Genomic DNA, 27,711 nt, shown 5'->3' on the forward strand with positions numbered 1-27,711 from the left:
TGAACCGAACACCTGAATTTCAAAGCATTATGTCATATTTTACAGGAGTAGCTCTAAAATTTCATCAACCTGAGCACCAGCAGACCTCCATGTAGCGGGTTGGATAATGGATGGATGGATGGATGAGCACCATAAGATTATGATCATCTTACCCTGTGGCTCACAGCCTTTATTCTGGCATATACAAATTGATCTTTTATTCCATGAAGCTTGGAAATAAACTCATAATTCGTGTAAATATAATCTTAGCCCTAAAATGGACTGATGTTACGTCTGAGGATGGGCTCTGCCTTGTGTTTGATCATCAGGGTCAGCTGCTTTGAATGAGGTTAAGTAAGAGATAATGGATGGATAGATGAACGAATACAATCTTAGCCTGGTACAGTATCTAGCATGGCGAAGAAGGAGAGGATGGTTCCTGAAAGTGCAAATTCATACAGTACAGTAAAGTTTCATAAAGGAGGTCACATGGAGGTGCAGTCTTTAGCCCAGAACTTCTTTTGCACTTTTTTTGTAGATCTGATTTGTTGTTGTTTTCATCTCAGAGACAAAGTATTTAGAGGAATGTGTGCCTCCATGTTGACCTGGTATGACTGAGTAAGCTGCATAATGGATTGATGCCCCTTAATGCCTTATGATGCTGATATGCCCCAAGCTTCTTTTTGGTGTGATTATGAATGCACTCCAAAATCAAGTAAAGTGGAGGACACACTAATTTGCAAAATGAAGTCATTCCATTCAGGTGGTGCTGGCCTAATGTTTGCCATGAGGTCAGGTCAAGATAGGTAGTCGAGGATGAAGTGTAAAGCCACGGAGGTGTGTTCACCTTCAAGGTGATATTCACTCAGTTTGATGAGCTGGCTCGAAACTGTGAGGCATAGTGCAGCAATGCTGGAGACAATGGTTTACAGTTATAAGAAGGTGCGCTAAGATGATGAGACTAAACTAGAGGTTTCTGGGTATAAAAATGTCAGTTGGGCTGACTCTGCTACTTACAGGCTGGTTATGCTCACTTTTATAACAAAGGCCCAGATAACAAAGCATCTCACACTGAGCATCTTGCAGAGCTGAATGAAGAGGTATGCCAGGAACTTTGTAGAAAATCAATGGTCAGGGTAGCCCTCCTAGCAAGTGATATCTCACAAAACATCACCATTCTTTTGGCAGAAGCTCAAGAGGGAAATATACTATGATTTTTTTTTTTTTGTAAAAAGTATTGGGTTAAGGTACCCAAAATACACCAGGCCATGACAGGCATGGTTGAGTGTGCTGGTTTATTTGTTTTAAAATGGAGACCAAGAATTGATTTCAAGTTCACCACATCTGCTGTGGATTCTGGAGAGTATAAACCTTTTGCCAGGAGACACGCTTAGACAAACTTGTTTAAAAGTAGACACATGTCTGCATGGGCTTGCACCTCATGGGGTCTGGTGTCATAGAAATGACTTTATGTTGCTAGAATTCTTTTGCACTTAATTTTGTTTGTCCCCTAGTGGAAGGGAACAAGTGATCAATGCTTGAGTTTATTGAATTTTCTTGGGCCCCATAGCTCACCCATTTTATCTTGCTTTGCTTTCTTCATTACATTAGAAGGAATTAATTTTAAGGCAATACTTGCTATGTTTATATGTTTTTCAATATTTTTAAGTCATTCATTTTTTTTTGTAAATTTCTTTAACCATAGGTTGAGAAGAATGACGAGGCTGACCAGAAAATTGAGCAAGACGGCAACAAACCTGAGGATAAAGCTCATAAGGCTGCCACCAAAATCCAGGCTAGCTTCCGTGGACACATAATCCGGAAAAAACTCAAGGACGGGAAGAAGGAGGATGGTCCAGCGGCCACGGGGGAAGCAAAGGCAGCGAGTGAGGATAAGAAAGAAGCCTCCTCTCCAGCAGTGGAGAACAAAGATGGCCCGTTGGAATCTGCACCACAGCAGAATGCAGCCAATGCTGACACCAAAACCGAGGATGGAGAGAAAGCCACCAGCACTGATGCTGCACCTGCCACAGCCAGTAAGGAGGATGGGGGGCCTGCTGCCGGGACTGACTCTTCAGGAAAGGCCAAGGATAGTTCTGCCACCTCGGAGGAAAAGCAGGTAGCGGAGAGCGAAAACAAAGAGGCCCCTCCTGCCGAGGAGGGTACTGCCACCCCCAATGCTTCCACTGAAAGTGCCCCATTGCCGAATGCTGTCGAAACTACGGAGAAAGAAGAGCCCAAACAAGCCGACGTGCCTGCCGTTGAAGCCAAGGAAACAACACCCAAGGCCCAAAGTGAAGAGACTGACACCAGCCAACAGCAAGACAAAAAAGGTGAGGAGCAGAGTAGCCGGCATTGAGTCAAGAGGGTTTCTTGCATGCATACTCATTTTCTCCCGGGTCCTCTAGTTAACTTTAGGACTGTTTTTCCAATGACATTGCATGTGATGTGCCCAGATCATCTCATGTGACATAAGTACACCTCTTTGTGAGTCACATCATGACGATTTGTGTTTAGGAGCTTTGTAACACATTGGCCCTCATTTAGGAAGCTACACAGGTGTCTCCTTAAATCTGACGTCAGTGGCAGTGTAGGCAGTGTAGGCAGTGTAGTGTAGCGGCTAAGGCTTTGGACTTCAACCCCTGAGGTTATGGGTTCAAATCCCGTTACTGACACTGTGTGACCGTGAGCAAGTCACTTGACCTGCCTGGGCTCCAATTGGAAAAATCGAGAGAAATGGAACCAATTGTATCATAAATGTTGTAAGTTACTCTGTATAAAGGCATTAGCTAAATAAGTAAATATATGAATAATAACATCTCAATTAATAAATAAAGTCATCATCTACTACCTTAAATTCTTTAGAGTTCAGGTAATAAATCTGGACATAATGTACCACTATTTACATAAAGTCATGTGCATGTACAGCAGGAGTACAGCTATAAGTTCTCAAAATGAAAATGCAGACTTCCCCAAGAAAGACGTTTGAGGACTAACAGGTCTCAGTGAGACTGAAGCTGGAGTCTGTGTTAATGAGGTGCAGGCTAGACAGCATGTTAGAGAACTAAATGGCGCCTTGGCATCAAATCGCCGCTTCACTCACTTGACGATGGCTCATGCTGCTTTCTGAGGCTGAGTCATTTTTTGCCTCACACTTGCTCAGTACCACTAATTAGAATCCAAAATGCACAACCGCAACAATTTCTCACGAATACCATACTTGGATATATCTTTTCAAAACGAATATGCACATTTTAACTGCAGAAAGGGAATTTTTCAACATGAGCAGAAATATGACAGTTGTGCTTGATAAGAGATTTGCACCATCAACTTTTCATAATGTATAAAGGTTTGGCATTTTCCCAAATGAGGGCCTTAGTAAATAACTTGTCTTGAATGACTGCATAACAACTTGGCTTTAGCCTCTCTTGAGTGACCTCACAACTTGTGTTTGTCTGCTCTCAAGTCACATCATGACAACTTATGCTTAGCTTCCCTGGTGTGAAATCATGACAATTAGTGCTTTCCTTGTTTAGAGTGACTTCATTGTGACTGACGCTAAGCTTTCCACCATGTTCAGACCATGACAGCCTGTTTCTTTTGCTTCTCTTATGTGACATCATAACACCTCTCTCTCTAACTGCATAAGGATAACTCGTATTTAATACAAAATCCTAACAGTTTGTGTTTATCCTTTCTGGTGTGAGAGCATGATGACTTTTAGTTTATTTTTTAGCTTTTCTTGCGTGATGTCACAAAGGCTATGCTTGGCATGATTCTCATAACAGTTGGTGCTCCTTCCAACTCTCCTTTTAGTGGGACGTGATGATGGCTTATCATGTGCGTCGCATCATCACAAGTAGTTGCTTTAGACGGTTGCTTGTGTTTTTGTGTTTTAGAATAGTATAACAATAGCGGTGCACAGGGCCAGCTTAGAGCGTTTGCATCCCGGTTCAGTGGTTTCATTCTGTGGAGTTTGTGTGTGCTCCCTGTGTTCTAATGGCTTACTCTCCCAACTTGAATGTGCCCATCCAGAACTTGTTTCTGCTGTGTGTGCCTTGTTGCACATAAATGTACATTAAAAGAAGAACAGCTTATCATTTTAGGTCTGGGGGGAGACACGATTATGAGATTGAGTGTTTATGATTACTTAATGATTTGCTCTAGAGTAATGTTTTCCACTGCAGTTGACTGTACGCTGTTAATTTATTTAGAGACGTTAAGTAATGCTGAGATTGCAGGTCTAACTTCTGGAGGTTCAAGGGAATTATTGCAGCTTATTATTTTCTTTTCTGATAAAGTTCTTTTTTAGAAACTAACAATTAAAATGGCATTGTATTAGTTATAAAGATAGACAGAAAGATAGAGAGAGACATAGATAAATAGATAGAGAGAGAGATACGTAGATAGATAGAGAGAGAGAGAGAGATATGTAGATAGATAGATAGATAGATAGATAGATAGATAGATAGATAGATAGATAGATAGATAGATAGATAGATAGATAGATAGATAGATAGATAGATAGATAGATAGATAGGTAGGTAGGTAGGTAGGTAGGTAGATAGATAGATAGATAGATAGATAGATAGATAGATAGATTGATAGATGTCTCCAGCCCCATGATTAGTGAGTATAACAGCCTTACCTTAAAACTTGTGTCTTCCTTGTCATAGAAATCCTAGAACAGTAGTGCCTATCATATCTGACTATTTATCTTTGATACAGTTCCCTTCATATGTCTGTGTACCTTTCACATCTAATATACAGTAGGATGTAAGCTCACATAGTATATTGGCAAGAAAAAGGTAAAAAATCCAACAATGCCTTTTCAGGGTGTTAACGTGTCTTAGAGAGAGGCTGTTTCGTATGCTATTATATTCCTGTTTGCTCTGTAAATTGCCTTTTGATGATGCATGCTACTGATGTTAATATATAAAAATAAAAATTCTTGAATGGTGTCCATCGATCAATCTTTATTCATATAACCTCTTCACACAGAATGCCGACAAGACACCTGATACAGTGACATGACAAAACTGATTTCAACAATCAATTGAGGTAGATTGCCCAGTTACAAAACCCTTTTTTAAATTTTTTTTTACAAATGTGTAATTAGTATTTTACCTGTAAACATGTTACAGAACTGTCAGTCTATATTCAATGAGAGTGCTATACAGATATAAAGTGACTTGACTTGACTTTCTTCCCCACTCTCTTTAACTTGTGTTGGCATCTTCAGACCAAATCAGACACAGCCCTGCTTCCTTTGCCTTTCCTTTTATCAGAGGGGTGTCACGGTTTGTTGACAACATCCATGTCTGGTAATTTTAGCCTTGAATGCTAATTTCGATGAGTCATGAAGCAAACAAAGTTGAATTTCCCAAAATGTACTTTCTGTTCATGGAGATCAAGAGGCAGTTAGCTATTTTAAGAATACTGCCCTCTGGTGGTTGTTGCTGATTATTCATTTTGCTGTCCTTTCTTCCAGCCATTTCCTACTGCAGAATTAAGAAAGCTGGAGCCTATTGTGTTGCAGCAGACACAAGGCAGAAACTGGCAGTTGAGGGAATTTCACTTCAAAGTGGCAGCATTGGGCACAAGACAGACACTCACTTTTAGTTGGAATGCCAATGTAATTGCAGGGTGCACTCACACATGCACATGCAAACTGGGCCATTTTAGAGGAGCCGATTAACCCAGAACACATACTTTTGGGAACTGGGAAAACACCAGCACACTGAAGAGAAAACACACAGATACAAAGACATTGCATAAACTTCACAAAGATGGTGGCTAGGCTAAGATTTAAACCCAGTATTATTTTTTGGTGCCACACCTATGCCCTGTACAGTACTCTCTCATCCTCTTAGCCATCAATAGTTGGGCACACACTTTCTCACCATAATAACTGGTTAGTGATCTTTGGCTTCAGTAAGGACTCAGTTTTTCTTCAGTAGGAAACCCAAAAAGTTCTGAGTACAGTGGGAGTCCTGCCATACCTGAATGGATTAACAGCATCGCAATCCAAATGAATGGTCAGGCAGTTTTCATTTTTGGAAATAATTCCTATTCAAATGCATGATTTACAGTAGAAGAGTGCCAAAGCATTAGCCCACACCTCATCGGGGCACCCATAATGGAGCACCAGCGGTAGGCTGGCACCCGTGAGGCTTAAAGCTTTCAATGTGAACTTCATCTTCACTCTCTAGCACCCCTAAACCCAAGCGTACATTTGTACACATGTCGCTCCTTAGTCTATAAGGTACCTGCTATTGAAGTTCCCAGAGATCGCCAGCCTCATCTTTTCATCTCTTGGAACACAAGAGCAAGGAGGCAGACATTAATTATATTTCTCAAAGCATCAATGGCACATGATAAACCAAAGCCCTGTGAACTGTAGCTATCTGTCTACTTTGTCATCGGCCTTGTCACTTCATTCTGTCTGCTTTTATTTGGTGACCTTATGGCTGTCATAAGAGCAACACTGATTGCACTGCATACATCACAAAGTGTTAGTTACTAAGTGCATTCATAGATAGAATGTTATAGGTCCTTTGAACTCCATGAAATGACTCTGGCAAAGCGGGCATGACCAGTTTACTGAATGCCCTGGGTCAATACAAAAACATCTTTGTAACAGCAATGTGCCACTGTAATAAACCCCTGTGGCCAAGGACAGAAATGGCTATAGATTTGTCAGTTAAATGCTTTGGCTGCAGATAGTGTGATGTATTCCCTGCTGGGCAAGCTGTTTTATCTGGGGGTGGGTGCAACTTCCCATGTGACTGTTCTTCAGGGATAACCGGCAGCACTGAACACATGATGGTCTCTTAGTATTTGGGTCCGAGCCTGAGAGCACAAGCACCCCTAGAAGATCATATATTGTTGTGTCGGTCATTATTTTCTCAGGTGAGTTGTTTTTTTTCTTTATACTTTTCTGACTGGACCTCTGCTTTAGTGACCAGAAGGAATTCCAGTTTGTCTGTTGTGATGGCTTCATGTCTCTTTACTTTCTGTATTTTATTTCTAGGATTTGCTTGCTCTTATACCTGAAGACCTGTCTCTTTTCTACTTTCATGCAATTCTCATTGTGCTTCATTCGTTCATTTATCCAAATTTCAAACAATTTTTCTTGATGGGCTGGGGAAGAAAGGTACACAACAGTCCCTCCATGTTGTCTTATGGTTGCCTCGGACTGGGCACATTAAACCCTCAATGGGGCTTAGATTCCAGGTGAAGGCATTGGGGTTTCTTTAGTTCGAAACCCAGGGTGTAATTTTTGCTTTAAAGCTGTGCTCCACGTGGCATGGAGTTTAATCCCATGAACCCTGTGGAGAAACCTCATTTCTGCTGCTACCAAGAGTGGGACTGTCTTTGTTCAAATCTCGGCTGCGATGTGACCATACCTGTTCAGTGCTGTCCGCACTGGCCCTGATCCATTCCATGATTAGCTTGCCTTCACATGTTGTTGCATAACATACCCACTTAATACTGTTGTCTAGTTTAGAATTAGTTGTGACTTCTTGGTCACCATCATCCCAGGCTAATTCCTGTTTCTTGTAGATTCCACTTGTTCTCTGCGTTTCTAGTGAGTTCTAGTGAGTTCTCCTGCCACAGTTCAGTATCCTTCTGCATTTTAACAGGTGCATTATTGGGGCTAAATTTTGCTGTCATGGATATGTATGTGCACTCCGCAGAACACCCAAAATCAGTTAGCGCAAGGATAAATAGAATGCTGGATTTACTGTAATAATTCAAGGTTCTTACCACACCCGCTACAGCAAATTAACAATATAATTTATGAGCAGTTTATTAAAATCTCTTGCTCAGTTGAACATGGTGCATTCTCCATCACAGTTGTTAGCAATGAATTTGTGCTCACCTGATAGAAGTAAACCCAATGCTGAAAGATGGAGATCAGCGACCACCAAGTTGACATGTTGGATCTTCTCATGGGTGACTTGCTGACTTCTACCACTCCTCAATTACAGTTGAGAATCTCAAAAAATGTTTTAAACAATTCTGTAAATATTTGTATTCCTTATTACTTTAGTCTAGAACATATATGGCAAAATTGTAAATCAGCGGCAGTTTTTAAATGGAAACTTCTAGAGTCATTGTGAATAATAAAACAAAAAAACATATTGACCAAACCAGAGGTTGCTCTGAACCAGTTCTGTTAAAAAACAATAGATTTGTAGATATTAAGATTTATAATTAGAGTGTCTACTTTGTGCACATTCACACCCAAATGCACATACGCTATGCTCACACAGACAGACATCAAGTCAAAATGGTTGAGTCGTGTTCAGCGTATCATTTCACTGAAAATTTACAGCTGAAATTTCAACCCTATTACACTATTTTATTTTACCCTACTTCTACACAAGTGAATATAAAATTTGGGAAAGGTTTGCTGGAAAAAAGAAGTCTCCAATTTCTTTGGAAATCACCAAAGTGAACTGAAATGATCTGCATAAAACTCATGAAAGACAACTGTATAACCCAAACGTGTAGGGTTGTGATGAAGCAACAGGAGCCAGCATGGATAAGTTAGAGTTGTGAAAGATTTACAAGTCTGCTGAGAAATGCTGAGACAATGAAGGATTAGCCTTATAGTGGCAAAAATAAGGGCTGTATGCTTTGAATTGTTTGCATTTTTTAGAGTTGCTGGCTGCAAAGCCACTATTGAAATTGTTCCCATTATCTTATTAAAAAGCATGAGTGAGTATCAGCAGTGGTAGTTCCTGTTCTTATTTTATGTCTTTGCTTTTGTTTTATAAAACATTTATGGTGATACAATCCTAAAGAGTTTTTGGCAGGCATTGCGGTGAACTTAATTAGACTTTAAACCGTAAGGTTTCAAGTTCTGTGTCTGCTCTTAAATTAACTGTGTGACACTTATGGAAGTCAAATCATTTTGATACAATTGTCTGCCTGATACACAGTAAAGACCCCAATGTGCTGAGGACCATGCACTGAGGCTTTACCTCCAAAAACCGTTTCCACCAGCTTCCCTCCTTATTCATTAGACCGCAGTGCCTTTCCAATCATTGCCTGACTTCTTTGTTTTGCCCTAATTGTCTAAATTGCTTTTGTAAAGCACAGTGCCTTGCTAATAACCATGAAAGGCACATACGCAATAACCATGAAATGATCTCTCAGGGAGAGCTTTGCTTAGGTGAAACAGGAACTATAAGATATTTTTGGCAAATTATCCTGGGCATAATTCTCTTTTTTTATGACCAGTTGTTATTGATTTAGGCTTGTAAGAGGTTACCACAGAAAAAGCAGATTGCCTGGACAATGCTGTTGGAAATTTATAGCTATGCATTTAGTGGAGGACACATGTGGCTGCTTATGACATAGAAGACCTGCAACTTATTGGAATTTAATGGATTCAGACCCTGATGGTCAGTCCCATGCCCTTGGAAACAGTGCAGCACCAAGACCTGGTGTGGTCGCTCCATTTGGAAGTAGCAATTTAATTATATGAGTCTGGCAGCTGCTCCTGGCTTCAGCACCATGGGCAGCTCCTCTGTGCATCTCTAGAACTGCAAACCCTTAATCAGCAGAGGGCTGTTACTGCTGTAGTCATAAATAAGGACATCCTGAAAAGAGCCGTCCTACTAATGCTTAAGAAATGGATTAGTAAATAAATTCAACTTGCACAAGCAATGTGGCCTAGTGGCTAAAACGCTGGACTGTAGAACATAAGGCTGCCATATCAATCCCCACCACTGACTCACTGAACAGCTGACTGGGTTGTCTTAACTTGAAGCATTAAAGTTATTGTCTATTACATATGAAGTGCCTTAGGATGGTGGTCACTATGGAAAGCCTTAGACAAATTCATAATTTGGTGTGACTTATGAATATTCCATCCATCCATTTTCTAACCCGCTGAATCCGAATATAGGGTCACGGGGGTCTGCTGGAGCCAATCCCAGCCAACACAGGGCACAAGGCAGGAACCAATCCTGGGCAGGGTGCCAACCCACCGCACTTATGAATATTCTCACATCCTTAACTAAATAAACACTTTACTTTAATGTAAATTTTTACAATTTATAATTGGCTGTTTTAATATTATTCATGCGATAATGCAGTCAACTACAGATTTGGAATTGCGTAAGAAAGAGTTGTTTAATTGTATTTTCGTACTCTGGCAGAGGCTTAATGTCTACAGATACCTCAAATGTATTCAAGCTAACAAGTTCTTCTTGGTGACATGTCTTTGTTATTCAGATAAAAGACACCTATGACATGCATCTCAGTTCTCGAGGCATGTGGACATCTTTACTAGTACCTGTATGCTTCTCTGTTGGAAGGATACCCTTGTTACTTTTTTGTCGATTACACTGGTGAAGAGGTCCCCATTGCTAATGCCACCATTCATAACTCCTTGTCTTAAGCCAGATACGTGGTTCTCTTCAGCCCAATGTAAGCAGTACGGGGATTATTTACTGAGGCAGAAGGAACATTCTTAGTAATAGCTCAGGCTGAATAAGTCGGTTATGTATCTTTCTCTTTCTGCTCTTCCATTATCACACATTAAGAGGTTTCCTGAGGACCACCTTAATCTTAATCGGAGATTGGGCACTTCTGGTTCTGTTGTCATATTATTGAAGGAGATCTCAGTGTTTGTCTGGGAATGAACTGATTAGTGATATGTGGTGGATCCTGTCATAGTCCACCCCCACGTTGTCGTATGCTCCAGTAAAGTACCCTTGTTTGAACATTGCAGAGCCAATGCCGACTGAATCATGGCATCCCCACTGCCAATTTAAGAAATGTCTCCTTAATTGTTAGGCTGTTGAAACCACTGAAACCTGTATTTCTTCTGTATTTTTTCTTTATGTCTGAGCCTTGACTAATACATTTACACGAGCAGTGGTAAGTGAGTATGAAAACAATCTAGAAATGCAGGGCTGGTCTTCATAGCCTGGTTCAGAGTCATCTATTCCCACCCATGCTTCATGCACTTCTAGTCTCATTCCTCCTGATGTACACCAGAAGTGATTATTCAGCCATTTGTCCACTTACATAACTGTTTTTGAACACTGACTGGGATTTGGGGGGCAGAAAGGAGCCCTTCTCATTCACCTTAAAATATTGCTAGCTCATGCAAAGAAGCCTCACAGTGCCCCAGAGGTGGAGTCCAAATGAGTTTCTCTTCAGACAATTACTTCAATTACACCCTAATTATCTGATCCTTGTCTAATTCCTCACTGACTGCGTGATTGATGTGACTCTGTAATTAACGCAATGGCTTGCACAAAGCAATAAATTCTGCTCACTCCTCAGTGGTCTGAGACCTGTAGGGATGGCTTCCTTAAACAATGGCTAGTGACTATTTTTTTTAGAAAACTCTGGACTATCGCAAGTAGAACATAATTGGTGAATGTCACAGAACTGTGCATTATTTGGTTTGCAGTTGAACAGTAAGGTGTGCAATAAATATATCTGCCTAACTTCTTATTAAAATGCACCTCACCTCTTTCACTCTCTATTACAAAATAAGTGTAGTGATAGAAGCAAAGAGATGTTCTTATGTATTCAAATTTTGAGAGCACAGCATGACAGACTTGTGCAGATTCTGATTTGAAGTGATCATGGAAGTGATTGAGAATATGTCGGTTTGCCATGTGGTGTGGTCAATGGAAGACACTTTAGGCTTTAGACTGTAAATCACAAGGCTGCTGGTTCAATCTTTTCTTCTCGTTGTCTCTGTGTTCATCATTGGGTGAGTTCATCTCTCTGGGCTCTGATGCTGAAATGAAAACAAAGCTGCAATATTGTGATATGGCTTCAAGGTGCATTCAATAAAAGTAAAATAAGCCACATCAGGACTGGTGGACTCCCATCAGGACCCATCTTTACCCCCATCACTATGCTCATCTTGTGCCACCACTACACACTCTTACCATTCTGTCACTGCCCAGCTGTTATTGCCCACCCTTTTCCCTCCTGCCGATGCCTGCTCATTATCTCCTTCCCTTCACTTCTCATGTGTCTGTACAAGGAAGGTCAAAACTGGAAATCACTTCCAAACTTAGAGACACCACTTAAACCGATATTTGATAAATCATTTAATTGATTAAAACTAAAGAATAATTCACTGTTAACTCTCTTAATTAATTAACCAAATTACGTTGATTAAATGGAAAACCCAAAACAATACAATATATTTTCTGTTACGATAATTGTGTCCTGAGGTTTTTCAAGTGAGAAAGACAGACGTTTTTTTGATGTGGTAGTTATACTCACTAATCTTGATGCCGGAGAGTTGTGATCTGTAGCATATACAGGTAAGAATTTCACTTTACCCTGAACACGTCATATTAATAAACCTATAAACTTACATTAAAAGGAAATAACTGAATAGTTCTTCACATAAGGAATATTATAGAAGCTGGAAAAAGTAACCAAAGGCAAATTACAAATCCTAAAGCAAGGGAAAAGCTTATCTTTGTCAAAAGAACAATCCAACAACTGAAATCGTCAGTCTAAACAATACAGTCATTTAAAATTCGGGAAGCAGAATAAAGAGAGACGCACAAAGCTAAACGTAGACAAAAATGAAAAAGCAGGCAAAAGAACGACTAAATACTTTTAAAAAGCACTAAAGGGGAGCCATGGACACAGAAGATGAAAGCTAATCAATGCCACGGCAAAAAGATGTGGCTAGCCGCACCCTTTAATACTGCAGAGTAGGGAGAGGACTAATCCAAATGGGGGTAAAGTAAAGAATCAGGGGAAAAAAATAAATCAGAATCAGACACTAATGCAGTCTTCCCATCCCTGCTCTCTCATGTGTTTGCCGTTCCCCCATCACTGCTTAAATATTGTCCTTCCATCACAGCCTATTGTCTCTCTTACTTCAGTGAACCATTTCAGCTCCTCATCACTTCCCACTTTTTACCAACCATTACTTCCAATCCTTCACCTTCTCGTCACTGCCCATACTTTACCCTCCAGTGACTGCTCATTCTTTGCTCTCCTGTTACTGCCTCCCTATACCCGTGCCCCCCAATCACTGCCCATCGTTCTTTTCTCCTCACTGTCTCCCCTCCCTCTTTCCATGACTACCCATCCCTTCACTCCCTAGCCTTCATTCTGTCAACAATCCTTACCCTTTCTGCCAGTCCTCTCATCACAAGCAACCATTTTTTCTGCTATCGTTGCCTTCCCTCCATCCTCTTATAATTGCCTGCCCTGCTTTATTTATTTATTATGTACATTTCATGCACATTGTACATATTTGTTTCAGGTTTGAGTGGGTGACAGGATCGCTTCAGGTCCCAGGAGCCATGTCTGCCCTCCTTGAATGTGGTAAATGGGATCTTATTTGAAATGGCTTCATGTAGGTATTGGCACTGGGTGATCTCAGGTTAACTGTGAAGGTGGTAATGGGCTCAGGCAAAAAAGGCCATGTGTGCCACTGCTAATGCCCATAATGGAGTGAGTTGTGAGCAGCTGGTAAGCTTTCTGCTTTGCCCTTTTAATGAGACGAACCTTGAAATCATGAAGTTAGATTGTTTTTGGGGTAAACTCAGTTTTTTCCGCAGATCCTTTATTTTATGAAATGATCAAGTGCAGAGCTCTTTTACAATCGTTTCCCCATATTTTTAGTAATTGGAGTAAAGGTGAGTGAGTTGAGTGGCCCACATAAGTCCAACACTATAATTCACACCAAGCTCTGTGGTTTCATCTGAAGTGATTTTCCTTTGTGTGAATCCCCACCTCTCCATATTCAAATACTAGTCTTGTCGCCATCAGTTATTAGGCATGCCACCACCACCGGTAATCCTTAAGCTGCTTCCCAAGCAACCCCAGGGGAAGTGCAGGGAGCCACGATGTCTGAACATGAAGCTCACTCCAGAGGGTTGCAGGTAAAGCTGATGACATTGCTTGCAACCCCATCGATGTGTCTATTACACACGCCCAAAAATGATGGAACGATGAAGTCATTATGGCTTTCCTGTCCCCCGAGTGTTGAGCAGTGGTGACTTCACATGGCTGCTCCAAATCGAGCCTGTCATCTTGTCACGTGCCTGGCGTATCTCTAATTACGGCATGATTTCATGCCGCCACCTTCTCTAATTCCCTCTAATTACTCCCTACTTGTAAAGTCAGCCCTTTATTCATAATATGGAGATTTGTGTTTTCATTAGGAAATGGCAGTAGAATTAAAGCCTTGTAAAAGACAATACCCAGCAGCCCTGCCCCCTATGTGCTGTTTACAAACAGCTCACTCAGAGACCAAAAAACAGCAAGCTAATAAACTCAGAATAATGTGGATTGATTATAGGGGGTTTTAGGGTGAATGAGAATATGCTAACAGGTTGTGACCACAAACATCACCACCTGGCTGAGGGCATCCACACCAGCTGCAAGTTGGCATATGGCTGTCCACTGAGGCTGTTAGAGCTCAGCCATTAATAGTGCCTTCCACAAGACTTGGAGTTAACAAGAACTCAATTCCTGCTTTGCTGACTTTGCCATCTATACTGCCAGTCATACTACCAGTTGAACCTTTTCTTTGACAATATTTTTTTACATTTGGAGGCCTGCTCACCATAAAGGATAAAACTCCATGCCACCCCTCCTTACATCTGGCAGCACCTCAGTTTTCATTTCATTTCTCTTGTCTCCCCATCCTAATGTGTGTATTCTGATGAGCTGACATCTCACAATTCTCGCATTGTCTTGCTTGGTTTGGTGCCCAGATGGAGACAAGGCCTTACACAGCTGCTTTGATGCGTTGCTCCTTCAAACCCTGAAATGCACCAGCCGTGTGTGGGCAGAGGTGTGAGTTTCTTCAGCTGTTCGAATCCACGGCCTTTCAAGCAATGCCTTGTCTGTCAGCCTGACTGGGCTATGTGCTCTCTGTTCCAAATCCAGTCACTCTCCCATCCATCCATCCATTTTCTACTGCTGATCTGAATGTGTGTCACGGGGGCAGTCTACACAAAGATGTCCAGACATCCCTTTTCTCCACCACCTTCCCCAAGTCTCTCCAGCATGTCCTGGGTCTGCCCTGAGGTATTGCATGAAACACCTACTGAGGGGAGGTATCCTAACCATCTTTGGATGCGGAAGAGCAGTCTCTCTCCTCCCATGTCTGCGCTCCTCACCCTATCTCTAAGGCCGTGCTCAGGCACTCTGTCGAGGAAAGCCCATTAGTAGGAACTGATTGGTACTGATTGGTAAAGCAAGAGTTTTGCCTTTCAACAAATCTCTCTCTTTACCACAACTGATAACAGGCATCTGCTCCAATCTGCCTATCAATGTCTCGGTCTCTTCTTCCTTTACTCATGAACAAGAGATTTAAACTCTTCCGCTAGATGTGCCAACCCTGTAAGATGAATGGTCAGAATGCACAAGATAGGGAGAGGCACAAGGAGACTCAAGAAAGCAAAATCCTAGATTGCCTTATCCATCTTATGGATTGGTTGCTTACTTTCCTCATGACCTTTGATAGCTAAAACATAACCTTTAACCTTACCAAAAGCACAGTTCATGTTGCCTTGTGCTGCTGGGTATCTGAGTGGCAGGGCGCAGCTCTGAATGAGACGTCACTCTGACAGCAAGAGGCCCTTCTGTACAAATCGCCTGCAGAATACAAGTCTATCGATTACGTTTGAGGTGATGATTCAGAGCCGCAGTGCGAGGCGTCTCCCTGCTCTCCTAGGAGCAATAAATAGCGGCGGCAATGAGGACAGCCTGGCGAGCAAATGAGCAATTTCTTGTCCGTAATAAGTCTTCCACACTCCCCGTGTCAAATGGGCCTGACTGAGTGCTTGGAAGAAGGAGCTCAATGGCATTGATCCCGACAGCCCACCCGCTTTGCCTCAGGGCTCTGGGGCCGAGCAACATCACTGTCACAAAGGTGCACTTTTTAGCTATATTTTAAAGTTTTCAGTATGTCAAGACTAGGTAACTGTTTTAGTGGAAGAGGTTCTCTTACACATTTCCAGGGCTGACACAATGCTGTTTCATCCATTACTCTGGTAGGCTATGCTACTGCTTTTTAAACAGCAAGGTGCTCACTTGGTCCAGTGAGGAAAGAGGGTGAGGCCAAACAATGGCTAAAGTAGTAGTGGGTCGGCCAACAGCACTAGGAGGCAGAGAAGCTAACCTACTTAAGCCATTGGGCTTCTGGGGTTTGGGCAGCCATTAAACTGCACCCAGTATCCCCCACTGGCATTTGCCACACTGCATTACGAGACTGTAGCCAAACACACATGGACTCTCACAGTCTGCTGGCTTGTAGATCACATCGCTTCTCAATAGCTTCTGATATATAGCTCTTGATTTTGTGTGAGGACCTGGTTGGGATAGTGGAGTTAAATCACTCTAATTGTGCATTTTCATCGAGACGCTCACTCCTGAAGTGTAATTCAGTCATTTTAAACATATCTGTTTAGTGCAGTTGATAAAGGCAGGATGAGTTTTTCACAAATATACCATAAACCAACAAAAATGCACACCCACAATACAAGGCAACACATGTATATAAACCTGCACATGCAAACTAACATTGAGAGCAACACGTGCATGTCCACACACATAGCTACATGCCTTGCCAACATACATACACAAATACTGCATGAAGGAGGCCATCTAATGCAAATGCGTGTGCGCACAATAAATGAGCAGCTCCACATCCCTCTATTTTCTGCTGCTTAACCAGTTTGTATGCCAGCACTCTAAGCAAAGGTGCCCAGACATCCCATTTCCCTACCACCTCTACCAACTCCTCTGGGGGGATACTGACATATAACCAGCCTCTGAGATTGGACATCCATAAAACACCTGTCCAGGGTAGCATCTAGAAGACATCCTAATAAGATGTCCAAACCACATCAACTGGTTCCATTCAATGTGAAGGAGCAGCTGCTCTACTTTGAGCTCCTCCTGATTGTTCACACTCCTTATCCTGCCTCTAAGGCTGGGCTCACACACCCTACAAAGGAAACTCTTTTCTGCTACTTGTATCCACAATTTAGTTCCTTCAATCACTACCCACAGCTCATGACCTCAGGTGAGGGTAGAAACGTAAACTGACCAGTACATTTTCACCACGAATGACTAGTAAAACCTCTGCTGCTCCGATCTGCCTGCCGATCTCCCATTCCCTTCTTCCCTCACTCATGAACAAGATCCCGAGATACTTAAACCCTTCTATTTTAGGCAGCACATCATCCCCAACTCAGACCTCAGACTTGGAGGTGTTGATCCTTATCCCAGCCATTTCCCACACAACTGCAAACTGCCACAGTGTGTGTCTAAAGTCACATCCCGATGAAGCCAGTAGGACCACATTAGTAGAGATGCGATCCTGAGGCCATCAGACTGGACAGCCTCCACTCTTTCCATAAAAATTACATCCCCACCTTCAGAATGACCTGGGCATTAAGTCCTGGTGGAGTCCCACTGGGAATGGGTCTGACTTTCAATGCAAACCAAGCTTTTGCTCTAGCTGTACCTCATACTCGTGAAGCACTTCATATTGACATGTATGGAGAGTCAAATCAAGGACTCGATAACTTTGCCAGGAAAAGGGCAACAGGATCCCTGCCTTGGAGCCAGGCATGAGTGGGAAGTTCATTGGTGAGCACCAAAGGGTTGGCCATCGAACCTGGCCAGGCACATCCCAAAGGAGCTACATAGGACTGTCCTGTAGTGGGTCCACCATCTGCAGGAGGAGCCATGGTGCACTGTGGCTTGAGTGATGGTTGAAGGCAGGTGCCTTGGCAGACTTATGCCTAGCTACTGAAATTGACTTGGGTACACATACACTGCAAGAAAAACAAACATGCACAGAAAAACATACTCATGACCCATACATTTACACGCATATAAATTGGGATGTTTAGGTAACATTAAGAGAAATACAAACATCCAAACACAAATGTGCATGTGTACACACCAAAATAAAGAAACTAGCACAAACCAATGCACAGAAATCTTGTAATGGCACTGACTTTTGAATCAGCCTTGGGATACCTTCAGTGCTGAGTCACCAACAGTATGAGCTGGCATTTCATTTCCAGATAAGCAGCTTTAGCGCCAAATACAGGGCAGAATATAAAAAAAAAAGCAGGCTTGCCAAAAGCACACAATCTGCATTCTAGTGTGGCTGTCCTCCAAAGGCTAGCAAGCTTCCTAAAAGAGCAAGAATTCATTGGGCTGGTGCTGGCAAATACCATGAAGCGCTGCAATACAGAGGTTGTATTCACAGTCATGATCCTGACAGGCAGATGGACAGTCATGCACACAAAAAGCTCAGCCGTGACAGAAGTTCACTCACACAGACACAAAGCACTATGGACACATACACGGACGGTCACAAACTAACAGACTCAAATTAACACTGGCAGAAATGTGCACTCTGGTGCCCTCTCACAAACTCACACAGATAAACAAACCTTATAGAAATGACGATTTTTACCACAGAGAAATGTATTTGTGCTGTGTAGTGTGAAAATAAATGCAAAGTCAAGATAAAGGGCTGGGGTCCTAGAATGGGGAAAGCCTACTTTTAATGTGTGTGCTCCGTTAAATTCTTAATGCCACTGTAATCCTTCATCACTCCTGGACTACAGATTGGAGTTGAAAACTTTCAGGCTGAGTAGGAAGCAGTCCCAATAAAGTTAATGTGGACCCTTCTCAGTCAGCACATCACTTCTTATATCTTTAATAATAATAAATAATTACATTTATATATAGAATGTTTCTAAGTACTGAAATCGCTTTACATAGATATTGTGAAGCCACTTCAACCAGCACCAATGTGTAGCCTCACCTGGATGATGTGTCGGCAGCCATTATTGTAGCACTAAACAAATCCCAAATTAGCTGTTGGGTGGTGAAGGACTAAGAAAGATTGTTAGCCACTAGGGGATAAGGGATGATTTAGGGGCAGAATGACTAGACAGTGGTGGGCAATTTAGCCATGACATTAGTAAACATCCTACTCTTTTTGAAGGGTGCCCAGGGATCATTTATGACCGCGGATAATCGGGACCTCAGTTTTAGGTGTGGTTCACATGCAGACCCCTGCTGGCCTCACCAACACCTCTTCTAGCATCCACCAAAGCTTCCCTGGTTGGTCTCACATCTGTGCTGCTCTGGTGTAAAATGCACTTCTTCTTCCTTGTCCCAATCTAAAAGAAGATAGTGGCATGCCAAGCTGGAATATTCACACGCTTTTGCCTTTATCACAAACTAACTGAACCTGTGACCCTAGTAACATTTGTAGCACCTTTCCATAGGAAAGCCCACCCACATCCCCACTTTCAGAATGACCTGGGCATTAAGTTCCCAAAGCCAGAAATCTGTTCACAAATTCCAACAAGAAAACAACCCATGACATCTTTAGGTCACCTACCTACTGCTCATACTGTATGTGTGTGTAAATCCGCAAAGAGCATGGTGCCTCAGAAGAACCGCAGCATATGAGAAGAAACTGGCACTTATACATCACTCGACAAAGTCTTATTTTATATAGTGCCTTTCTATCTCAAACACAGGTTTAATTTCAGATCCACAATACAGCTGATTTATGATAATTGTAGCACTGGCACTGTCCCTGGGGTTTAAAGCCAAATGTCCACCTAGTACTGTCCTCCCTGCCTGACTCAAGTGCCCCCTTCATGCCTGGCCAAAGCAATGCAATCAGCGTCCCCTTTATTCCACATCATCAGTAAATGCCAAATATTTTATGTATTCAAAAAGCACATACATCATGTGTCAGGGCGAAAGACATTAAGTCAAAATGGTGTCTGTGAGCTGCTAATGATATAATAAATGGGCTTCCTTTCTTTTAATTATTCCCAGTAATGGACTTATTGATTGATCGACTGATTGATGGGCTGGCAGTGGGTGCAAATGAAGAGCAATCGGTGCTTTCCAGATCCCACTTTTCTCACTTCCTTAACCCTTAGTGACCTCTTGGCCTTTACTCTATAAGGTCAGGGCCTTGGTGGCTGTGCCACAGAGACATATGTGGTCACCTTGAGATAAGCAGGAGAGGGAGGAGGAAGAGGAGAAATTCAGTTTCCAAGCAAGAATAGTATGTTAAATGACGCTGTGAAGCACCGAGCAGCCACATACAGCTCCATATTAGACGCTGATGCCTGCTTGTGCGCCATGCTGTTCCCAGCACACCCCCACATGCCAAATGAAAGCAGATGAGTCATAATGGCTTATCGGTGAATGGATTCCAATTGCTCATCAGTATTTTTCTATAGTTTGAAAGAAAGCTGAAGATGCAGCTGCAGAAGATTCCCATTTGGCTCCTGCCTTATGCCTGCTGTTTCGGCTGTCAGCAATGCTAGAATGGATAAAGTGGCTTCAGAAAACAGATGGACCGCCACATTACAACCATTGACTTCTTCTCATAAAAGGCATGAGAGGTGTGTTCGAGGGCACGTGGAGCTCCTGGAATGACCCCTTAACACAGCAGGAAGGGGAGCAGCTTGAAAAGCTCTTAGGGTACTTGGCCTGATGTGCGCTCTGCTGGTAAGAAACACCATCTCTGGAAATGGCTGTAATGCCTAAGGGAGGCCCAATGGTGTGTCTGCTGTCTTGTTATTCTTGAGAGATTCTGCTTCCGCGCACCACTGGGTTTGCTGGTTGCTGACTAAAGGGCAGGATGCGTAAGAGTGTGGGTCGGGTGCTTTGTCGACTTTAGTCCATTGAATGCATACATCATCCACTGCTCAGACCACATACGGGGGCTTTCTTCATTTCCTTGGTCTTGGAAGTCAGTTTTCCAGAGGCCCACACCCTGCTCCTCCTATGCTCTGACTGTGAGTTCTTCCTTGTTGCTCTGTCCTGCCACCCTGGCCCATCTTGTCTTTGCTTTGCTCTCTCTGACCCTTGGTCCAATGGTAATTTGAGCTAAATTTGTAAAAGTGGGGGTCAATTCATTGTGCCTGTCCGGCATCTTTCACCTTTGACCTCCGCCGTTTAAGCACATGTTGAAAGTGGCACCACAGAATCAATCGTTTCCAGGATACAGTGGCTCCCTGAGAGCTGGAGGGCAGCAGATCAATGGCTAATGAAGCTGCTGGTAGAGCTCTTCAAGTCTAATGCTGTTAGGCTCTTCTCAGAAAAATGATACACGACAGACGCAACAGGGGCTCAAGCAACTGTGCCCGGCGGGTGGTGGCCACACAGTGGATGCAACTCGAGAGGTCAGGTTCTGCCCCAACCTTACATTACTCCAGGATATGCGAGTTATTCAGGCACATTGTTTTGAAAGGGACCCAGTGGCCAGGGTGGGTTTACACACCTCTCACCTCTCATTAGCGGCCCTAAAGTAACAATGAGAGTGATTTTTATCTTTTATTTTCAGATTAATAGAGGAGAGATGATGAATGACTGGAACCCACCAGGCTGGAGATGCTGCCCTGCTCAGTGGTGTGGGTCTGATGGGGGCTGTGCTCCAATGTCTGTTATTCTTTTCAGGAGGACCATTTCAGATCCACACTCAATAAACAGGTTGAGTTCAGGGTAATTTTATATCTAAAGGGTGCCATTTTCCCAGTTGGATGTGTTTAATTTTAAATGGAAGGTGCCCTTGACACTGGTGGGTTTGGAATGTTTCATGTGGATGGCACCCAGTGGGAGAGTCGATATGAGGAATAGCTTTGTGCATGAGGGGGATACTGCTATGTGAACCATGCAAAAGAAGAAAGGGCAACAGGGCATAATATTTTATGTCAGCTAGTAACAATAAGCAGGAGAGTTAGGTCAAATCCCCCACCTTCTCAGGTTAGAAGGGTCTGTAGGTGCTGCAAGCTGGTGCCAACCACCCTGAAATACAGGACTTTCTTGAACTAGTAAATATGGAGGCATTAGGGGTATGCAGTAGGCCAAAGATGGGGTAGACAGAGTGTCTCCCATCATATGAATCATGATGCATTCCATCCCACTACCCCTCAACTTCAAGTAGTTGTGAAACACACACACACAATGAAAGAGGAAGAATTAAAGATTGGATTGAAATGCAGAGTAGTGATTGTAAAGACTAGCAAGTCAGAGGATTCAACCATAGTTAACAGGAGCAAAAAATAATAATAATAATTTATAAACAAATGACAAATGTATTCTGAGATTTTTCAGATAAGGAAGACAGGAATTTCAAGGTAAGGGAGTACTGCTCACCAATCAGAATGGTGACGTTTTGCAAGTTGATTAGTACTTGTGAATAAGAACTTCTTGGTATTCTGTTAAGGACACTGTACACCTTTAAGGGTGAGGTGAAGCGCACCACGTGGTGGACACCAGTAAAGAAGATTTTTGAATCTTGTCTGGAGATCTTAGTAGCATAATGTGGATGTGTTTAATTTCCGTGGATGCCCTGTGCCTATAATTGCATAACAGAAAGAGACAATGCTGAGCATTTGCCAACGATGAAGGTGCCAAGTAAGACTGCAAGGCATTCCAGACTTTTAGTTTAAAAAAAGCCCCTTTGCTTTACAATGTTGTCACTTAATAAAAAAATAGGTGAAGGCAGGCTCTCCCCAGGGGCGCTCCTCGGCGCTGGAAAACTGGGGCATTATGGAGAATTGCGCAGTATGCTTCACCAAATTCACATTTCATGAAATTGTGATTGTCACTTCTGCCAAGGATGGTTGACGCTGGGATGATTTATGTCATCTTGTGTGGGTCCGTGTGGTTCATTGTGCTTATGTATGTGTGACTTGTATGCCTGCCTGGGACCGTCTGGGAGCTTCTAAACTTCACCACCGTCACCAACACCTGGGTTTATGGTTTCCCTATAAAAAGCAGCAGTGTCCTAACTGTGTTTTGCAGGTGGGTGGAATAGACTCTGGTCTGCCAATGTGCCAGTGTGAACTTCCTCAGGGCATAATGTTTGGCTTTCATTTAATCCTAAAATGGCATGACTGAGACTGCAGTATTCAAACCCACAATCATCCTGTAATAATTAAAAATTACAGCTGGCTGTCTGGCAAGGCGTTACAGGCATAGAATGAATAGCAGCCATTTGCTGCCCACAAGGCCATGATCCACAGTCACAAAGAGGTCAGCTTAAAGAAGACAGCTACAAAATAACAATTTGAAATTTCTTTCCTGCTTGAAAGCGGGGGGTCTCCTTTTGTGCTGCCATTTCACAGCTCTGTTGCCAGCTAGAATCTTGTGCTCTTTACAGTCCCGTCAATTGCCTGCAGTACTCTTCAGACTGAGGAGTTGCATGTTGGCACACATGCACCCCCTGGTGGCCACCTCTTCAATGGCTTTTAGATATATGCCCATATGGACATTATAAAAATGCCATAAAGGCAAACTGTTGCACAATTATAGCCATACATTTTGTTTTATATATTGCCTTTATATAATGAATCCCATTCCAGGTGCAATTATACACATACATTTGGAGCTCAAACAGGTTAAACCCATGGAGTTGGGGATCTGAAGATGGACCTGGCAGCCTTGTGATTTACTGTCCAAAGTGTTAAGGAGAGCAGGATGTGCCAGAGGTGCAACACCTTCAGGTCATCAGTTTTTTAGAATTCAGATCTGCTAAAACTGGCTGCTTTACTTTGAGATGCCTTTGAATGAAAGCTCACAGAGAATGTGTGGCTTCTAACTAGCCAGGGGTTGACATTCTAATTTTCATACATATTTCTTGGCATACCTTTGGGTTCATACCACCTTCTGAATAGCCCTAAAAATAATATAGTGTGGGGTGTACTTTGTGGGTAGAACAACATCAACAGCTTACTCTCCAGGCGTACACATATCGAAATGATATCCTTGCCTAGTGGTGGAGACATGAAACATGGTGGCCATTAATAAGGCAGCAGTAACATGAAAACAGGCTCAACTGCTGACCCGAGGGCTGACATGTACTCGTAAATGACGCAGTTTCCTAGTGATGTGTGCTTCAAATAGTCTTCAGAGGATGCTGAAGGGAGGCACTCAACATGAGAGCTCACAGCATGTCTACCAGCTAACCCTCTTGACGCGAGTGTGGGCAGCCTCTCTTCTAGCCAGCAGCCAGCTGGCAGCATTTCATTTAACCTTTACAAGAGTGTCATTGTTAATTGTTTTCAGTAAGTTGGAGCTTGGAATGGAGAGGTGCTCTTCATTCATATTGTATCTATGGAGTACTTAAGGTGCCACTGACAGAGCCACCCAAAGAGGGCCATCCAGTTGTAAAACCTCATCATTCAGGATTACTTTGACTCATGCCTGAGGACACTGCTGCTCAGCAGAATGGCATGCAACTCCAATGATCTTCCTCCAGCTTGGCTGATCTGCTTGTTTGAGTTTGGTGATTCACTTCACCTTATTTACCAGCTAATGTTGGCCTTCAAGAAATCAAGCAGTCCCATTCAAAATCCAGTCTACCTGTATAAGTCCAGTCAGCTGAGACTCAACTAGCTGATCTCAAATGGCTAGTCACTGGAGGACTGGGGGGGTGCTTGGTCATAAGGGGCATGTCTGACTTCTTATACAACTCACTGCTGCAGTAGGTGCACAGTTAATTCCTTATCCATCATTTGTGTAGATATCCTCACCCCCTGATGTTTGCTGTCACAGTGCATTGATAAATGTTGTGCCAGACCAGAGAGAAAAGCAGGTAGCTCTGTAGAGCAGATCTCCATATGGCTGGTACAGGGTGGCATGTTGTTCACTTGTGTCTCTAGATAAGACATGGACTCTCACTAGTGCCACCCTTAGACCTTATAGGACCTTACTGGCACCTATCAAGTCCTTCTATGGTACAATCCTTACAATTGTGTCTCAGATCTAAACTGGTGAAAGAATGACATTGTGGCAGCACACGGAGCTGGATGGGGAGCCTGGAGGTTGACAAATGAAAGCAGAGTGGCTCTGCACTTCAGGGTCTAGTAGAGTGGTGTTCAGGGCATCTTAGTGGAATGGATTCTGATAGAAACAATGATCGTTATGGTGCTGGTTTGAACCGGTGCTCTCATGAAGTGGGGCCTACTTGTTTGGTTCTTAAAGAATGCTGTAGATTTAATATCACCAAAGGAAACCAGCTGGGTGGGGCATGCAGGTACTGGGATTGTCCACAAATGAACAGGATTTGAATAAAAGTGGCCTATGGGTAATCAGCTGACTTTTTCAGAATGGAACTGGTATGGGTGAACTGGGTTTACTCTCACAGCAGCTATGGCTCCAGCAGAAGGTTTCCAGTAAAACGGGGTGTGTTTAGTGGAGGGGTGCTGAGTAGGCAGCAAGCCCACTTACTTTTGACAAGTGTTGTTGACCGGTCCCTTCATAAATGATGACTTATCCTTATTACTGCCTCCTGTGGGTGGGTGTTTGCAGCACTGGTCAAGTCTTCTTACATGACGTACAGCCCACTCAGTTTATTGTTCCCACACAAGGCAGTTAAGGGTTGCCTGTGATGTCAAATGGGACAGAATGGCTAAAAGAAAAGCTAGACGGCTGGAGCAGAGGATGAAATATTTATGTGAAAACAGGGAATGAAAACAGACTCGAGCGAGCTCTCCATTGCCTTCCCGGAGGCCCATCTTTCATTTTTTCTCACCATAGCCTTGTTTCCTTGGAGACCAGGATACCACCTGTGCAGCAGCAGAGGAGATATTCAGTGCCATGTTTTAGACATTTGAAATGTTATGTGAGCTACATAATTGGCATTAGTGGAGAGAGTGAGGTCTCAGGACTGGCATGAGCGGCGAGGATGCCCATCAGACTTGTGAAGCAGGAAAACAGGGCTCAGCAGTGCCAGGGCGGAACAGAGTTGGGTGTGTAGATGAAAGAATTAATAATCAGGTGCTCCTACTTATACAAGTTGTATATGTTATGTTGTATAAGTTAATCCGACACCATACCATAATAAGCTCTGGCCCTGGGTGGCCCTGAACAGGTTTGACAATGTGATGTTATGTATGTCATTCTTCCATGTTCAATTCAGTCTAATGGCATGTCTTTGGTAACGGAGACAACTGGAGTCCATGGAGAAACCCCCTGAAAATGGAGAGAGGAGGCTATACATTGAAATGTGGTCTGCCCATCAGTCAGTCACTGAGTCAGTAAGTTTTTATTATGTCCACCCTCCCATCAGGCTGTCCTCTTCCTCATTTCAAATTGTGGACTGGCACCTTGGTTTTGACTTTTTGCTTCATGCTGACAGGGTAGAGGCCAGCCTTCTGAGACTCTGTATCAGGTCCAGGGGTATTGAACTCATTCATTTTAAGTGTTAAAACTGCACACTTCTAATCCACACAACAAAAGTGAGACATATGCGCACGCCCAGGAGTGACCACGCAAGTAGGTATGCTAACAGACATGGACAAACAGCATGAAGAGTGACCTAAAATCGTGCATGTGGACGCGAGGAGTTTGAGCACTCCCAGCACACCAGCCTATGACTGACATGCAGAAGCACGCACGCACAGTAGCTTTGAGGTCAGTCCTAATCGGTGACTAATTGCATCTCATTAACATTTGAATGATATTCAGTATGCAAATGTGACAACCACCCAAGTCTGTGACTCCATGCAAGGCTCCTTCTGTTACTTGCAGACCACTCAGTGCAGGGTGGGCACTGGTTTAGTTAATGGCTTGCTGAGATAGGCCAGTACTGCTCAGCTGCTGCTCCTGGTTCATTTTGCTGTCCCTGCCCGAGTGTGTGGACTAAGCAGGCGTTAAATAAACGGATCTGTGGTTGCTACAGAAATCCAGCTTTGTGTTTTATAGTTTTCACAGTGCCAGCTGAGTACGGACGAGAACACCTGAGTTCAGGATTCAGGGCATTTAGTAATCGCCACCTGCTGCTTCACTGTAAATGGAAGCCACATGATGGTCGTGGTCTGTTCAGGGTAGAAGAAACAAATTGAAAAACGTTGATTCGTTTTGTAATTCAGTGGAGTCTTCTTCAGCCATTTAGATGACCACCTCTGCTTGCATGTTTGCTTTTGCAGGCTAATCTAGCCCCTTGTTTTACAGCTTGTATTTCATCTAATAGGTTGGCATCAAAAAGAGTGGATTCAGAATGGCACCATGTTAATAATGCTTAGGATTATGCCGTGCCTAAAAAGCTGCTAGCCACACCATACAAACATCTGTGAATCAAAAGCAATCAGTACAACAGGAGCAAGTGAATAAGGGTTAGGTTTATAATCCAAGTTGTGAATGAATAAATACACGGCATTCGAAAGCCTCCCTCATTACCACCAATGATTCCACAATGACCTTTAACTGGATTTTTTGAAATTGCACACATTACCAAGGGTCCAGCCTAGAAAGATGCAGTAATAACAACCATGGATAACATACATGAGACCGCTACAATCAGCTGAACTATTAAGGGAGTTGCATTAAAAGCTATAAAATGGCTGGTGTACTGAAAATTGAATTCATTGTCCACCATCATGGGCACTGGGTATGAGTGAGGATCGGGCTTATGATGACTTAACAAGAAAATGAGAAAATGGAGACATATCGAGGCATGGAGACAGGTAATTCAAGCTAAAAAATGGAAGTCCTGCCCAGCTGAGGCTAGCACAAGGTGGAGGACATCATGTAGGAAGCCATAATTGATATTGATATTAAATGTATAGCAAATTTTGAGAAATCATTTTCTCTGTCTTCATATAATGTTTAAGTTTAGGATGAAGACTTAGTTAAGGTAAAGTCACATAAAACAAGTGCCATAAAATGTAAAATTAAAAAGGCCTAACCCCTCATGCC

The 27,711-nt window shown here is 42.8% G+C and overlaps 1 protein-coding gene across 1 annotated transcript in view; it reads left to right on the forward strand.

Annotated features, from left to right (window-relative positions):
- Positions 1-795: 795 nt before the first annotated feature.
- The window catches only part of gap43 (growth associated protein 43), a 65,039-nt gene continuing 38,123 nt past the window's right edge, over positions 796-27,711 (forward strand). Inside the window, exons 1-3 of the mRNA XM_039746240.1 lie at positions 796-816; positions 999-1,079; positions 1,685-2,312. Of these exons, the coding sequence (XP_039602174.1) occupies positions 796-816; positions 999-1,079; positions 1,685-2,312 (730 nt within the window). The remainder of the gene's footprint in view (positions 817-998; positions 1,080-1,684; positions 2,313-27,711) is intronic.

Source organism: Polypterus senegalus, chromosome 2 (genome assembly GCF_016835505.1).
Source record: "Polypterus senegalus isolate Bchr_013 chromosome 2, ASM1683550v1, whole genome shotgun sequence".
Taxonomy (NCBI): Eukaryota; Metazoa; Chordata; class Cladistia; order Polypteriformes; family Polypteridae; genus Polypterus; species Polypterus senegalus.